We start from the raw sequence: 17,561 nt of genomic DNA on the forward strand, positions 1-17,561 counted from the left end.
TATTGAGAGGCGGATCGGGTAGAGCAATAGGCTCCTCAGAAGGGGGCCACACCACGTATCCGGATCTTTAGGTGGTACACTAAGGTCAGGAGGATCACCTACTTCTGGGGTGACAAGTTCGCAGAGTCCAACATCATTGGGCATAGGATCTCATAGTACAGGTTTACCACAGACCACAGGAGAGGCTCCAGTGGAGGATTTTCCCCTACGGGTAGAGGATGCTACTGCAGGGAAGAGGAAGCCAAAATGGCTTCGTGAGACCCTGAAGGAAGCACCAAAGACAGTGGGGATACCCAAGTGGTTTGTTAGGGAGAGTAGATGACTAGAGAGGTTGGTTGGCTATGTGGCAGATGTTGTGGAGACTGAGCTAACTAGCTACGAGGAGGCTGCTAGTTAGCAGATCTGGAGGCATTCCATGGTGGTGGAGTATGCCTCCATCATGAAAAATGATGTGTGGGAGATTGTGCTGAGACTGAAGGATAAGTTAGTGGTGACTTCCATGTGGCTCTACAAGATTAAACATGTTGCGAACGAAAGTGTGGAGAAGTTCAAAGCTCGATTTGTGGCACGAGGGTTTTCCCATGCAGAGGGAGTTGACTACGAGGAGACCATCGCACCAATTGCTCATTATCGCTGTATTACAACAACAATTTCCATAGCAACGGAGATGTCTTGGAGGATTCACCTGATGGATGTGAAGATCACCTTTCTCAATGGGGTCATCTAGTAGGAGTTGTACATTGAGCAACCATAGGGCTTTGAGGTGCATGGGAGAGAGTCTCATGTGTGTAGGCTTAAGAAAACCTTATATGGACTAAAGCAGTTACCAAGAGCATGGTACGAGAGGATTGATGCTTACTTGCAGTAGATGGGTTTCTAGAAGAGTGATGCAGATCCAAACATCTAATTTATCAAGGTTGGTGACGATCCACTAATTCTGGTTCTGTATGTGGATGACTTGTTTATTACAGGAGAGGAGAGACTCATTCAACACTGCAAGAGGGACCTTGCTTCAGAGTTTGACATGATTGATATGGGACTGATGCATTATTTTTTGGGGTTGGTGGTTTGGCAAGAGTATGGGCATATCTTTGTGGGCCAGGGCAGATATGCAGGGAACATACTGAGGAGATTTTGTATGGAGGATTGCAGGTCTATGGCTACTTTGATGATCACCAACTGGAAGAAGCTACATGCTTCAGATTCCAAGTTGGTGAACCCCACTTTGTATTGTCAGTTGATTGGTTCGTTGATATATCTGGTTAACACTAGGCCATCTATCTGTTTCATAGTCAACATGTTGAGTTAGTTTATGATGGACCTGAGGAGAGTGCACTGGGTGGCTGCGAAACATGTGTTGCAGTACTTATAGGGCACATAATGGACTATGGTCTGGACTATATCCGAGGAGATTGAGTTAGATTGACAAGTTGTACATACTAAGATTGGGCAGACAATGCTGGTGATTGGAAGAGTACTTCCAAATGTTGTTTCATGTTGGGTTCAAAAGTGGCATTGTGGTTCAGCGGGAAGTAGAAATCAGTGGCACTAAGCTCAACATATGGTGAGTATATTGGAGCTAGTCAGGCTAGTTATGAGGCTATTTGGTTTCACAAGATGATATGTGGCTTATGTGGCTTAGTTGCATTAAACTCACAGAGAATCCAGTATTTCATGATCGGTCAAAGCACATAGAGATCAAGTACCACTTCATCAGGGATTGGGTTTAGAGAGGAGCAATGAGACTTGAGTACATATCCATTGAGGAGCAGGTTGCAGACATTCTCACCAAGTCATTGCCAAGGGGCAAGCATGTGTATTTCAGAGACAAGTTGGGAGTGGTGAGAAACACCTTCCTTGGTAAGAGGGAGTGTTGAGAAAAGGTACCAACGAGGTCTTTCCTAGTGCATTTGCCTTTTTTTGCCTAGGAAAACACTTTATAGCACCTTTTTAGCATGTGATTTTATGAGTTATATTAATGTCACGTTATAAAGTCACTTTATGTGTTACTTTACGTACTAGGTACTTTTAATATTAAAGCCTTTTTATAATTTTAACTTGACTTTATGTGGAGAAAAAAGTACAAGGTGCAAATATAAAGCTATAAAGTGACTAGGGAATAATTAATGAGGGGGACCACATGAAAAGGGGGTCAAGTGAGGGAATGATCTCCACAGTTGATCTAGAGGGCTAAGATCTAATCTCAACCCTTGATCAAAAGGGTTAGGTTTCACCTATCTAATGAGAGCTAAAAAGGGAGAAAAGGGTGGGAAGCTCTCTCATTCTTCATGTGCATTTGGAGAGGAGAAGGAGAGCAAAGGAAGAGGAGGAGAATAACTAAAGGAGAAGGGCTTTTACAATAGAGAAATTACTTGCTACAATAGGCACGAATTCATAGGATGCCGAGTTCAAGTTTAAGGAAGGGGCACAAATTTCTAGAAGACAGTTAGTATACTTCAACATAGAGTTTGAGGCTTGAAGGAGGGACTCTCTGTGGGATTTTTCGTGGCAGAAAAATGACAGACAGGCTGCACGCGTTCCTAGGTAGCAGGTTAACCCTCTGCACAAATTTTGAGGTAATTTCTTGTAGCAGGCAATGCGAATTTCGTGACTGTGTTTGACTGACAGGCAACACATAATTCGAGGAAATATTTGTGGCCCTATCAGTGCTGATTTCAATGAGGTCTGCACATTAATTAGAGGTTTGTCTGGCTCGAGTTACAAGACAGTCAAATTCAAATCAGTGGCTTGAATTTCTAGGAAAAGACAGTCAGTCAAAAGCTCTCTTTTCTAGGTATTAAAGGCTCAACAGAGGTCTGATATTTTTGGACAGAGGACAGTCTGTGGCCCAAAAATCAAGGGGAAGGAGGACTGACAGTGGTACGCTTTTCAGGGAGATATAAGTACAATTTATTGTAATTATTGCTGTAATAATTTTCTTGAGGAGAAGCTAATAAAATCCTCCTTATTCTGGTTTCCCCTTGTGGGTTTTTCCATGGTAAGTTGACAAAAATATCGTCTCCAAAAATTTATGTGATTGCTTGTCTTCATTTTATATCAGCTAAAAAGGAAAAGAGTAGAGTAGTCCTGTAATGTTTCAGTCTAATTTGCATTAAAATTTACTTAGCAGCGAGGGCCATGTTACATAATCAGGGGTTACCATTCTTCTTATGGGGAAAGGCATGCAACATTGCAGTATATCTGTAGAATAGGAGTCCACATAGTGTTGGGGAGCAAGACTGCTAAGGAGGCTTTCACTTGGAGGAAGCCAGAGGTGGGGCACTTTAGGATTTTTTGGTGCCTTACATATTCATGTTCTCTCAGAGAAGAGGACAAAGAAGGGCATTTCTGTTGGCTTATCGGATCTATTTTCCAGCCTTGAGGAAGGTGGTGGTGAGGCAAGTTGTGAGGTTCAATGAGCGATCCTTGAGGAGGTCGAGAGATTTGGGTCATCTAGAGCAACAAAGTACACAACCGAGTAGTGCACAGGAGAGGGGTTCACCACAGGGTCCAGAATCATAGGGATCTGGTGGTTCACAGGCTTTAGGGGTGATGGGTCCACAGATTACAGGTAAATCGAGCACTGGTTCCCAGAGTACAAGTTCACTGTAGACCATAGGGGCATCATTATTAGGAGTACTGATTATAGAGGAGGATATACCCACCCTATTTCAGGAGGCTACTTCAAGGAAGAGGAAGCCTAAATGGCTTCGTGATACTTTGCAGGAAGCCTTGAAGACAGTGGAAAGCCCAAGTGGCAAGTTAGGGAGAGCAGACCACCCGAGAGGTTTGGTAGCTATTTGGTTATGGTGAGTAGCATTGTGGACACCGAGCCATCTTACGACGAGGAGGCTGCAGGCCAACAGGTGTGGAGGGATGCCATGGTGGAATAGTATGCTTTCATCATGAGGAACGATGTGTTGGAGATTGTGCCTAGGACTGAGGGAAAATCAGTTGTGATTTCAAGATGGCTCTATGAGGTCAAATATGTTGTGGATAACAACATCAATAAGTGCAAAGCTTGTTTTGTGGCACAGAGGTTCTCACAGGTGGAGGGAGTTGACTATGATGAGACCTTCACAGTTGTGGCTCGGTAGACTTTGATTGGAGCAGTGATCTCCATTGCAGCAGAGATGGGTTGGAAGATCCATCAGATGGATGTGAAGATCGGTTTTCTCAATAGGATCATATAGGAGGAGGTATATATTGAGCAACCGCAGGGCTTTGAGGTGCACGAGGGAGATTCTCTTGTATGCAGACTAAAGAAGGCCTTGTATGGGATGAAGCAGGCATCGAGAGTGTGGTATATGCGGATTCATTCCTACTTGTAGCAGACAGGTTTCGAGAAGAGTGATGCGGATTTAAACCTATATTACATTGTGGTTGGCGAGTATCCGAACCTATATTACATTGTGGTTGGCGAGGATCCGAACCTATATTGCATTGTGGTTGGTGAGGATCTGCTCATTCTTGTATAGTATGTAGATGATCTGTTTATTAAAGGAGAGGAGAAATTCATTGAATACTCCAAGAGAGGCCTTGCTTCAGAATTTGATAGGACTGATATAGGATTGATGCACTATTTTACGGGGTTGGTGGTTTGGCAGGAGGATAGGCGTATCTTTTCTTGGGACAGGGAAAGTACGTAGTGGACATACTGAGGAGATTTAGTATTGAGGACTTCAGGCCTTTGCCCACGCCTGTGATTACAAACTAGAAGAAGTTGCATGCTTCTAATTCTGAGTTGGTAGATCCCACTTTATATTGTCAGTTGATCGATTCGTTGATTTATTTGGTCAATACCAAACCAAATATTTGTTTCACAATCAATACATTGAGTCAATTCACGGTGGAGCCCAAGAGGGTGCATTGGGTGGCTGCGAAACATGTGTTGCGGTACCTACAGGGTGGTAATGTCATGGTTCAGTTAGGAATAGAGATCAGTGGCAACAGAGGTGGAGTATATGGAAGCTAGTCATGCCAGTTGGCTTCGCAAGATGTTCTATGGCTTATTTGGTCAACAACTGAGACCAACCGTGATCTACTACAATAATCAAAAGTGTGTCAAACCCATGGAGAATCTAGTATTTCATGACAGGTCAAAGCATATTGACATTAGATACCACTTCATTTGGGATATGTTCAGAGAGGAGTAGTAAAGCTAGAGTACATAACCACTGATGAGCAGGTTGTAGACATTCTCACAAAGTCCTTGCCAAGGGGCAAGCATGTCTACTTCAGGGACAAGATGACAGTGGTGAGAAACACCTTCCTTGATAAGAGGGAGTGTTGAGAAATGGTACCAAGGAATTGTTTCCTAGCGCTTTATGCCTAGCCCAGTATAAGTGGTAAAGTGAACCCCTCGTGAAAAGGTGACTTTATTTATAAAGTTAGAAAATGGTTTTTTCTATTTAATTACTAAAAATGACTTTATAAAGTTTGAGTGATTTAAGTGATTTTAGAAAGTGGTTTTTTCTAAAAGTGACTTAATTTATCTCAATAAGAGATAAGTCACATCCATTTATCTTGAGATGGCAAGATTTAATCTTGGCCATTGAGATCGAGGGTTATTGGTTTTAGTAATTAATGAGTTTATAAAAGGAGAAGGGCGAGTGAAGAGGCAAATGATTCTTCATGAGATTTGGAGAAGTGAAGAAGGAGAGGAAAGGAGAAAAGGAGGTTGAGAAAGAAAAATCCCAACAGAGAGAGAAGTGTACAACAATAAAATAATTAGCCAGGCAGTATGAATTCCAAGCCAAAGAACAAACATGAAATTTGAGGCAAGGACATTGTGATTTTCGAGGCAGTTGGGTTGCATTTATTGTAGAGAGGAGGCACAAAATATGAGGTTGTTTGAGGGTGGTTGAGCACTATTTTTTGACGCTGTTAGAGCTCAAATTTCGAGGTAGTTTGAGGGTCAAAATTCAAGGAAGCCTGTGGGCACAAATTTCTAGAAGCAAGCTGTGTGTGAGTATGATTTTCTGAGTGTGATGGGCACGAAAATTAAGGTAGGCAGTTCAAGAATTCAAGGAACAACTACAACACTTCATCCAATTAAATTTTGGGCACAAATTTCAAAGGAGATAAGTGGATTCAATTGCTGTTAATTAATGCTGTAAAATTTTCTAACAAGAAATTAAATTATCTCTTCCTCGCTGGTTTTCTCTTCAGGGTATTTCCAGGGTCAGTTTGACCAAAAATATTATGTCTAAATTTTATGCATGCATGTGTGATTTATGAGAAAATGTGAAAGTAGAGTAGATCTGTGTGCTTCATTTTGAGATTTTAAAGTTAAGTTTAGATCAACGTTAAAGTTGATGTGAAAAACAAACTTGAAATCGAGGAGGGATCTACAGGTGCAATTTTTCTACAAAAAGCACTAGTCCAAACAAAGAAGTGATTAATGGTGATGTTGGGCTAGTTACTCATAATTTTCTCTTGGGTTTTCCTTATGCAAATTTGTGTGATAACAAGTTGGCGCCATTGTAGGAGACATCATGAATCTTCGAATTCTACAACAATAGTGGTGAGCATTTATTTATTTGATTAATTTTTTTCTTACTAACATAGTGAATTCATTGGTGTAGGATTGAGTCATACTAGATAACAAGAGGAAATCAATGTTGCGATAATCGTGATCGAGATTAAATTGGTGAGGGTCCAGAAAAAGAAAAATCGTAAAAATCAAGATAAAATCAGTTAAAATTGGGAAAAATAAAAAATACAAAAAAATATTTTTTTTTTAGCATATAAAGCATCCACAACATAAAATAAATGCGTTGACACGTAAATATGAAAAGAGAACTAATATATAAGATGTGTAATATGTCTAGTGTTACATCACATAACAGTGAATCATGTTCTGAATCTCGAGTTCTAACTCAGCCTCAAAATATGAACAAAAAATATAATAACGTATCTCTTATCATGAGTCATATACAATGAAATGAATCACTAAGTAACTAATGATTTCCTCTACCCCTCCTACGAGAAAATATAATAGCTTTACCTCTAGATGAACAAGGCCCTAGGGCTGGCATTGGTTTCTTATGTCCTCTAGAAGTTGAAGAACTAGGAGCCATAGGAGGTAGACCACGTCCTCTATTGGTGACCATGGTAGGTGGTGTCACCTCCTCATCCTGTTGCTTCTCCTCGTCCTCCCTTGCAGTTGGTAACCCCTCCATTACCTCCTCTAACCAATTAGGGACCAATTCCATGATAGGCCTCATGACCTCAAACCCTCCATGCAGAAGTGGTGTCAATCCCATCCAATGAGATGGCTTCCATGTTAGGTATCCTCTCAAGTTGCCTTATCCACAACTGAAGATTGTAGTAGATGTAGACCATGTCGTTAAGGCGTTGCGACTCCAACTTATATGAGGGTCATCAATTATAAATTAATAATTATAAAAATAATAAATTATAAAATTAATAAATTATATTTTTTATTATTTAATGAATTCAAAAAATTATTTGGAATTTTTTTTAACTTGTTGCGCTTGTTGACACTCCTGTTGTGCTCACATTCGGAGGAGTTACATGTTTGGTTGAACACTCAAATGACAAGCTTTTGGAGACTAGGTACTTTACCATCATAGCTTCTCCACCACACATCTACAACAAATAAAAGAAACATAAGAAAAAAATTGAAGGTTGAAGTAAAGTATAAAGAGACAATGAAATTTGAAAACTGAAACAAACTAAAGCTTACTTGGTATTTTCGTTGTCCTATCATGGATAACCATGTCAAAGATAAATGTGCCACCTACCATCTTGTATATCTCCATTTCTTTAGAAGTTTATGCGTGTTCTACTAGAGATGACACCATCTTCTGAATAAGTGAAGGATTCATCCATGACATCAACATCAAATATGAAACCGTAGGAGTAAAAAAATGTCGGGTTCAAGTAGATCCCTACAACATGAATGGGACGATGGAGTGTGTTTTCCATTGCTCATCAATTACTCTCCATATTAGTTGTTGTTTCTCAAAACCCTCATTCCCCTTATCATCATAAATGCTACAAATGTATTCTTTGGCCTTATCTATGGCCTCATACAAGTAGCCCATTGCGGGCTTATCTCCATCAACTAATTGAAGAACCTTTACCAAAGGTTCAATAATGCTACAAACCTCCTGCATTCCTGCCCAAAAGCTTTTTTGGTAGGAAACTAGCTTGCATATGGCCTCTTCCTTTGGTTTGTGACTAAATGAGAAAGCACACCTCTCCTCTGAAAGAAACATTCTCTTTACATAAAGCACACCACTCCTCTGAAAGAAACATTCTCTTCACATCCGACATAGAATTCAAGAGAGTTTGAAGAGATATGAAGCTAGTTGCAAACCGTGTAATAGTAGGGCGCACCATCTCCTTGTTATTGGTCAATGCTCTCATCAAATGAAGTACAAATGCATGATTATACATAAATTTTTTTAATACTTTTTGATGATTCAATAATATCCCTGACAAAAGGAATTTTTTCTATATCTTCCAACATCAAGTCAATGTAGTGTGCAACACAAGGTGTCCAAAATAAGTTAGGGTGCCTCTCTATAAACATCCTGGCAGTAGCAACATAATTTGCAGCATTGGCTGTTATGTCTTGGACAACATGTTGTGAACCCACCACTTGAATGAACACGTCCAATAAATCACATAATAATCGTGCATCTTTGATATGTGTAGATGCATCAACAAATTTCATAAACATCGTCCCCTTGGGACAATTAGCCAAGAAGTTAACAATGATTTTACTCTTTTGATTAGTCCAACCATCTGATATCACAGTGCATTCTGTCTGTGCCTATGATGCCCCGAACTCCTCCAAAGTGCATTCAACCTTTTCATTTTGAAGAATACGCCCTTTGAAGTCATCATAGGAGGGGGCTTTGTACCTCGGGCCAACAATAGCAATAGCATCAACTGCGGGCTTGTAAAATGGATTGTTTCAGGCAATGCTAAAGGGAACATCACTCGACAGAAGACACCTGCCTAGTAGCTTGTCAGGTTCTTCCTCCTTTTTTTAAGCGCTGACCTGATATATAGTTGTGCACCAGGTGCGATTCTAGGAACAAAAAATGATGAGGCAGCTGTGGGGTTGACTGTAGAAATTGATGCTGAAGAAGAACCACTCTCACGGTCACCTCCCACCACTCCACCCCCTGCCATTTGATTCTTCAGAGCTGCCTTGTTCAGTTTGGTTGTCTCTATATCTTCCAATGATTTGAGGGCTCTACAAATGATTTTTGGAGTTGTATTTGTGCAAAGTCCTACTTCATGTCCCAAAATTTGTGCAAGGTGGAATTTCAATCGGTATACTCCCCCTGTCATATGTTGCCCACATAACTTGCAAGTCAAATTTGATCTATCAAACCCCCCATCGGGTTCACCATATTCCCACATAGGGTCCAATTTTCTTGGCATGTTTGTTGAACTCTTAATGTAAGATTGAACCTAGGGCACAAGAAGAATTTAAAGTTAAACAAATCAAATTAATAGTTAACATTTTGAATTTTGACAAAAAAAACCCTTCACTCAATGCAACAATAACATCAAACCCAAGCAAAAATCATGGAAAAAACCTAGGGCACAAGAAGAATTTAAACAAATAAAATTAACAATCAATATTTTGAATTTTTGACCAAAAAAAACCCTCTCCACTAAATGCAACAATAATTTCAAGAAAAACACACTCAAACCCAAGCAAAAATAATGGAAAACATATGGGTGATTGAAACCCAAGGAAAAACAAGGAAAGAACAAAACAATAGGGCCAAATTTGATGCCCATACCTAAAATTGGTGCCCTATTAAAGAAACTAGGTTGAAATTCAAATTTATTTGCTTGGGATCCTAAATTCTCTTGGTTTTCTCCTCTCTCACCCTTGTAGATTAGTTCTCCGTGTCCTTAGCTCTCACCTTTGCCCTTTGATTGCGAAATGAAATAGAAAAACCAATGAAACCTTTAAAAAGTCGTTCCGCGGACCCAAGATTTTTTGGGGTTGGATTGCGATTTTTTCGAGAAATTTTCTATTAAATCGCAATTTTTTGAAAATGAAAAAATCACCGATTTAATTGGCCGATTAAATCGTTTCAGATAAAAAATCGCAATATTTTGAAAAAGTCGCAATTTAATCTTGATTTTCACAACACTGGTGGAAATCATCAAGATTTGTTCATACACAAGGCTTTGTTGCCTTAGCAAACTTGGAATCTATTCTTAAACACAACGGTGGATCACCGCCTCACAACATCCATTGGCAACTCCATTATAGAAAGATTATCACTGATCATGAATGTTGGATACATATAATGGGTTTTGGATACCTTTTTGGAGTTTTATCACATTAAGAGGGAGAAGACGAAGCTATTCCCAAGTTTCATGTCATATTTATCAATATATATGATAAGATCCGTCCCCTTATTTGATCGAGAAATATTTTGGTGGATTATGCCTTTGCTTTTCATGCATAATTTCATTACCTCTTTTGGAGATAGAAACCAAAATTTTTAGGGAAAGCTTTCTGTGTTTCCCTAAGATAAGATAAGATAAGCTAATTGTATTATTGTCCAACCCGTGACCAAAAGGGTAGGTCAATGGGATTGTGTTTGGTACAATGATATCAATACAAAGCAAGAGTGATAAAGTGGGTGCTATAAAAGACAAACAACATGAAGTAAGAGAGCATACTAATCTAAACCTAGACGGCCAACTCCAAAGAATGAAGAGGTAGTCCAAGAGAAGGATGTACAACTCGATGTACAAGATGAGTTGCTCATTGGCCTTTGTTACTAGTCATAAGAGGTGATCCTGAATCACTAGAGAACTCTCGCCTAATAGTCGAGGTCGAATGGAGAAAACTCAACATAGATGTTTATCTTAAAGAATAACAACGTGGTGTTGAATGGTGTTGTCATTGATGCCAACATTGGTCTTTGAATATTTGTCTATAGATTGCATTGATTGGAAGCTCCATTGGTCAAGAAGCCTTGGAAGGATAATGTGGTCATGATGCCCCACTTTTTTTAGGATTTTGAATGGGAAGATCAGTGAATTTGCAGGCAAGACCATCATACCATTTCTTCCAGTAGGTGGCACACCTCGTTGCTCCTCACAGTTGAGGGGATATTCTCCTTCAAAGTTGAAGCCCCAAATCTGTGGTCAAGGTGCCCCAAAATGAGATACTAAAGGCAACTCTTTGATTTGGCATTAAAATTCATGAAATTAATTTAAGGATTTATCTTATGTCCTGAATGTTGGAAAAGGGTCTCCATGTCACGTCTTAAAAGGAATGTTTGTTATTTAAAAATATTTTTAAATAAAGCATAAGGTCGGCCCCATTACAAATTTGATTTTAGGTCTGTATTTTTCCCCTATTATCAGGTCGGCTCTGTTTTTAAGGGGTATGTCGCCTCCCCCTTCGATCCCCCTTCATCATGTATATATAGGGATTTCGTGGCCCTCCAAAAGGTATCATTATTAACATACTGTTCTAAGGAAATTCGCTTTATTTCTGAGGCCAGGGCAGAACGAAAATCAGAAGAAGGCCAAATTGATTAAGGATTCCATGCTTATTGTTTTATCTTTTATGTTTGATGATTTGTTGGACATGACTGGGTTTTGAAGGCTGATTCAGGAAGCATTTTGTGAGGTCTAGAGAAAATTTCGGCCTTCTGAGTTAGAGCTCATGAGGCCCAATTTTGGCCCTCTGAGACAGCTCCCGAGGCCCAATTTCGGCCCTCTGAGGCAGAGCTCTGTTATGAGTAAAATATAAATATAAGTAATAATAACACATCATCGTCCAAGTATTCTGAAGATTATTGTTGCGTATACGAACTTTGTTCGTTACATTGGTATCAGAGCATATACGAACGTTGTTCATTACATTGATATCAGAGTGTATATGAACTTTGTTCGTTACATTGGTATCAGAGCGTTTGCAAACGTTGTTCGTTACAAGCTCCTGAGGCCCAATTTTGGCCCTATGAGGCTGACCTCCTGAGGCCTAATTTTGGCCCTCTGAGGCCAAGTTCCTGAGGCAGTTTCAAGGATTAATTAGGGAAGAACTGAAGCAGAGTTTGAGGCAGTGTTAAGGCATTTTAAGGGAGAGACTAAGGTAGTTTTAAGGATGAGTCTGTAGGGCATTCTCTTGTGGATAGGACTATCTCCAAAATGCTATTTATGATCAATTTTTGCTGCAACTTGAGGACGGTTGTAGGGCCCCAGTAGCTCTGTGGAGCTGTAGTTTTTGAAGGCTGAGTTAGTTCTGATTTATCCCTCCGAAGAGGCCGCAGTAAGGGCACATCTTGATTGCAGAGAAGTGATAAAGGTAATCACAGTAGAAGGGATGTTTTTAAGCTGCAGCTAAAGGCCAAGAATTGAACAGTATAGGCTGCAGTCAGAGGGTCCATGAGAGACCTGTTTTGAGGTCTGTTCAGGCATAATCTTGTTCCCACTTCAGGCCAGGTTTAGGGTCATTTCTCAGGTATCTTCAGGGAAAGTTTGAGGCCAAGTTCAAGGTGAAACATCTCTGAATTGTTGATGCCTGTTTCAGTCATCTCAAGAAAAGTGAAATCTGAAGCAGAAGTAAAATTTGTCTTTGGACCTGTTGAAACTTGAAGGGTATAACTCTTGACGGAATTAGAAGCAATCGATGATATCATCAGTAGCATTCAGAAGTGTTGTAATCAGAGGTCTTGTCACCCCTTCGATCTGATATAAATTGATAAATTTCTGAGTTAGAAAGAGGATCCTGAAAGCCATAAGTGGTCCGCATTATCCTCTGATAATTGTACTGTAGATCCATGCTTGGGCAAAAGATTTGTTAAAGTGACAAAGCTTGTTGATTGTCTGTTGTGAAGAGGTAGGAAAAAATTTATGTATTGTTTCCTGCAGTACCATAGACAGAGATATATGGAAACTGTCACTACTCATTGTTGGGACTACCAGGTGACAGTTTGCTGTGTGATGATGGTTGAATGCTTTTTTTCGCTGACCGTGCTGAAGCTGTAGCTATAAATTGAAGATGTACTGACTGTGCTGGCAAATATTGACTAGCTACTATCTTGATAAGAGGTCTAGTGAATTTATCATTACTAAGTAGTTGTTACCAAATTTTCGGTTGCCATGCAACATAGATTTGTAAGAAAGTTGTTGCATTGGTCAGAGCTTGGATTCTGCAATCGTCAAGATAAACAACAGAGATTGTATATAAGTGAAATGCTTGTTGCAGAGGACAAAGTATGCTACTGTTGTATCACATACCACTGTTGTTGATAGCTGAGTTGATGAGAGTGGATGTATGAAGGTCTATGGCCACTAAAGTTGACAATGACACGTATTGCTGAGTTTTGATGTATATTGCAGAGGATTCATATCAGTGTTTTAGTCATTCATATGCTGATGGCAAGGTTTTGATAGTCAAATGTTTTGAGCAGAGATTTTGAGCTAGGATATGTGAACAGAAAGGCTCTTGTGTTGTTGAGATATTGCTAAGTTCTTGTATAGCAGAATTTGTTGTATGCCCGAAGAGACAAAGTGTGCTGATGCTAATATGGTTGTGTATAGTGCTAGGTTTTTTGACAAAAATGGTTATTATAATAGTATGATTGATGGCGGTGGCTGAGCAACATATCCAGTGTAATCTATCTTAATCTTTATCTTCTATCTTCAGGGTGGCAGGGTGTTGCAAGGTAGAGATTGAAGTCTCCTTTAGGTTGGAGCCTGAGAACACTTTAGGGTGGTACAAGGCGGAGATTGGAGTGTCCTTTAGGTTGGAGCTTGAGAACACTTCAAGGTGGTAGGGTTATGCTAGGGCAAGTTGGAGCTTGTGCAGGGTGTTGGAGCATTTTTTCAGTCGAAGCTAATAAAACCAGGGCGTTGGAGTGTCCTTCTAGTTGGAGTTGGTAAATCAGGCCGTTGGAGCATCCTACCAGTTGGAGCTGGTCAATTAGCGTGTTGGAGCATCCTTTCAGTTGGAGCTGATAAATTAGGGGGCTGGATCCTCCTTACAATTGTTGCTGGAGAACCTCGGAAGTTGGAGCTTCTTATTGTTGTAATCTTGGAGTTGATAAATCAGTGGGTTGGAGCCTCCTTCCAGTTGTTGTTGGAGATCTTTGGAAGTTGGAGCTTCCTATTGATGTAATCTTTAAAGATTATATTAAAAAATGTTTGATGGTTTTTCTCCCAGAAGGGTTTCCACCCAAAATCTCTTGTTTACAATCTTGATCTTATGCATTGTTGAATCATGAATGGTGTTGATGATTTATGTTTTGATCTATTACTAATGATAATTAATGCTCTGTGAAGTTAAAATTAACTAATTGAAGTGAAATATTGATTCATCCCCCTCTCAGTGTTTCCAATAGGTTGGGGCCTCGAGTGAAATATTGCACGATTTCTTGGAAGGAAGGGCCCGTCGCTGATGTCTAGAGGATCTCAACGTGGAATTGAACTAATTGTTGGATTGAGGTTTGATTTGGGAGCGCCTTTGAGATCTCACTGAGATAAGAATAAAGCTTCGTGTCCTTAGTGATCTGGAATCATTTGTCACCATCTGTTGCATGGTGCTTTGCATCAAGAGCATCGCAAGGGAGGAGGTAATTTGTCGAGTAGAAGCTGATCTCCTGAGTGGATGTGGTTGAAGGATGGAAGCACAAAAATGAAGGGCCTTTTGCATATATAAGGCCAAGCATCTCTAGTTAGGGTATCTAGAGAATCGACCTAGTTTCTATATCTCATGGAAAAGATAATGGAGTCATCCTTGGATCTTGGAATAAACTAGATAACGGAAGATGAAGTGCGCTTTAGTCTTTACCTCTTGGAGATGGCACAACTAGTAAATTCTATCTGAATGGCTAATCTGGTTGTCAATCTCAATTCAAGGAGTGTAGAAACTTCATGTCACTGTAAAAGAACATAATGATGGAAACCTTGCATCTTATCAGTTTCCAAAGATGACTCAGGCATTGATGATCATGAATCCGTAGTTGCAAAAGTTGAGTCATATGCAAAGTTTCATGAAAATGAAGTTGAGGAGCTGAGTTTACAAGTGGGTTCATTGGTTCCTTATGGTGATGATAATAAAATTCATAAGGAAGAACAACAAATCAGCCATACAAAATTGAATCAACAAGAGGCTTTATCCTTGCATATCCCAACGGTGGTTCAAGAATAGTTTAATCAGATACATTTGCAGCAGGGGAAATAACTTTTGGTTTGACTTGAAGATGGTCTTCCTTACAATTTGACCATGAGCTCGCTTTCAAATTTTTTTCTTTAAGATGATACTCTGACTGATCATTGCTTGTATATTGGGATTACACATGATCCGATTGAGTCAAGGACGTTGGAGGTTTTTCAAGAGATAGATTTGAAGAGTTTTAGCTCTCATACTTTTTTTATTGATCACTAGTCAGGTACCATGTTCCATGTTTTAACTAACAATCTTCATTGATTTCTTACGTAGAAAGGACATGAATGCATCTTTCTCTCTTAGGAGACTTCATGATTGGTTGTGTTTGAGGGTTGACTATGATCTTTCCCATATCATGGATCACTTGGAGACTGTGAGGGAATGCATGAAGGGAGACATTGAGGGAATGGATAAAGCTAGCCTGGAAAACAATTGCTGTGTAATATGTTGAGCACACACTGAGTTTTGCTAATTATTTTGGAAATTTTTATGGCCGCTTGATTTCTTTTGAATGGCTAATTTGGCAATATAAAATTTACCATACGAGGAGGTTATTATGATTACATTCATATTCATTTACTTTTCAAAATTCTATAGAGTGTTATTTATTCTGTAATAGACATTGTTATATGCTTGAAAGGTTAGAGATTTTTTAATTGCATGTTTTGCAGTGACTATGAAGGCAATCTGAGGCCACCCAACACATATTGAAGTATTTCAATTTGCTCTGTTGCAATTATTCTGTTTTATCCATAGAATTTCTTCTAAGTATCTTAGTCTTGGCAATTTGATTTCTTATGTGTCTTTCCCTGTACACAATTTCAGATAAGAGTGAAGGGAGTGATAGTGAACCTGGAATGTCAGAGGAGGAATTCCTTATTCAAGATGAAATTTGCAAGTCTCGTCTTCAAGGCATCAAGCGAGTAAATTTCCATCTCTGATCCTGGTTGCTAGCAAGTATTCTAATCACATTTATACATAGAACGACAAGCTTCCTATTATGAAAACATATTGTTGTGTCTTTCTGAAGTGCTTGCAGGTCAGATAGATAAAAATGCATATGTTGGCTTTGGCTTAATTATGTGGTATCTAATGCTTGTATGCCTTGTAGAACTACTTTCTGAATTAGAATTAGTGACTTGATTGCTCAGTTAATCATCTTTATCTGGGAGTGTTGAAGGCTGGTTTTTGAAGTGGGAGCTTACTTGAAAGTTTGAAACTTACAGAAATTTGTCTTATGGTGATTGTTACAAGGAAGAGGATGCAGCACTTAGAGAGAGGGACCGGTATGAATTGGAGAAAGGCAGGCATATGCGTGAAATAAAGCGTATAAGAGACGAAGATGGTTCACGGTTTAACCATTTTCCAATTTTGAATCATCGATATGCTCTGTTAAACCTTCTTGGGAAGGGAGGCTTTAGTGAAGTCTATAAGGTAAACTTGTTTATTATTCCTGAATTATAGAGGTTAATTGTATTATATGCTTCTATCTTACAGAGTTGATTGATTTCTACATGAATGTTAAATTAAATTCTTGCATTGCAAAACAACAGGGTAGTCCGAAAACATATTAGCAGTCAAAATTACCGCCACGAATGGTGTTTGGTGTCTCTTATTTGTTTCTTTTGGTCCTCTTTTCCGGTGTCTGTACACAGGCTAGTGGATTTCTTTGGTGGATGCTTACCTAGGACTAGTTGAAGAGAGAACTGACTAAAATGTATGGCTCAAACAGGCGTATGACTTGGTTGAGTATAGGTATGTAGCATGCAAGCTTCATGGATTGAATGCACAGTGGAGTGAGGAAAAGAAACAGAGTTATATTCGTCATGCAATTCGAGAATACAACATCCACAAGACCCTGGTCCATCCACACATTGTGCGACTTTGGGACATCTTTGAGATTGATCACCATACTTTCTGTACTGTATTGGAATATTGCAGTGGTATGGCACTATTTGTTTGATCATTATGCTAATGTTGTTGGTGTTGTTCTTCTATTTGTAATTTGTTCAAATTTTTTAAAATATTGTTTAACAGTTAGCCAAATGCAGTGCAGTTTCTAACATAATTAGATACTCCTTGCAGTTGGATTCTGTGATGCAGCATGTTGGATTTTTTCCTTTTCGATTTCTTAATTCAACAAATCCCTTTAATTAACAGGGGCTGCACTCTTGAAAATTCAGTAGACTTTTTTATGTGCAAAATCGATCTTATATGTAATTGCTAAACAATCAATAATATATCAAGGCTGGCAATTACTATACAGGTTTAACCGTTTACCCTCCCTGTATAAGTAAAGAGAGTCAGCATATCCATCTTAGCCCTTCTCTGAATGGAGTATACATATTTTCTAAAATGCCAATTC

At 39.3% G+C, this 17,561-nt stretch overlaps 1 protein-coding gene across 6 annotated transcripts in view; it reads left to right on the forward strand.

Annotated features, from left to right (window-relative positions):
- The window catches only part of TSL (Protein kinase superfamily protein), a 334,646-nt gene that overhangs the window by 146,754 nt on the left and 170,331 nt on the right, over positions 1–17,561 (forward strand). For 4 of the 6 annotated variants that reach the window (XM_089378607.1, XM_089378609.1, XM_089378608.1 and 1 more), the window contains 3 exons: positions 16,016–16,119; positions 16,451–16,630; positions 16,929–17,139. In XM_089378607.1, the coding sequence (XP_089234733.1) occupies positions 16,016–16,119; positions 16,451–16,630; positions 16,929–17,139 (495 nt within the window). The remainder of the gene's footprint in view (positions 1–16,015; positions 16,120–16,450; positions 16,631–16,928; positions 17,140–17,561) is intronic. The other 2 variants (XM_089378610.1, XM_089378612.1) reach the window with 1 other exon arrangement.

Source organism: Pinus tabuliformis, chromosome J (assembly GCF_031772625.1).
Source record: "Pinus tabuliformis cultivar Carrire ecotype Pingquan chromosome J, CPIR1, whole genome shotgun sequence".
NCBI classification, from domain to species: Eukaryota; Viridiplantae; Streptophyta; class Pinopsida; order Pinales; family Pinaceae; genus Pinus; species Pinus tabuliformis.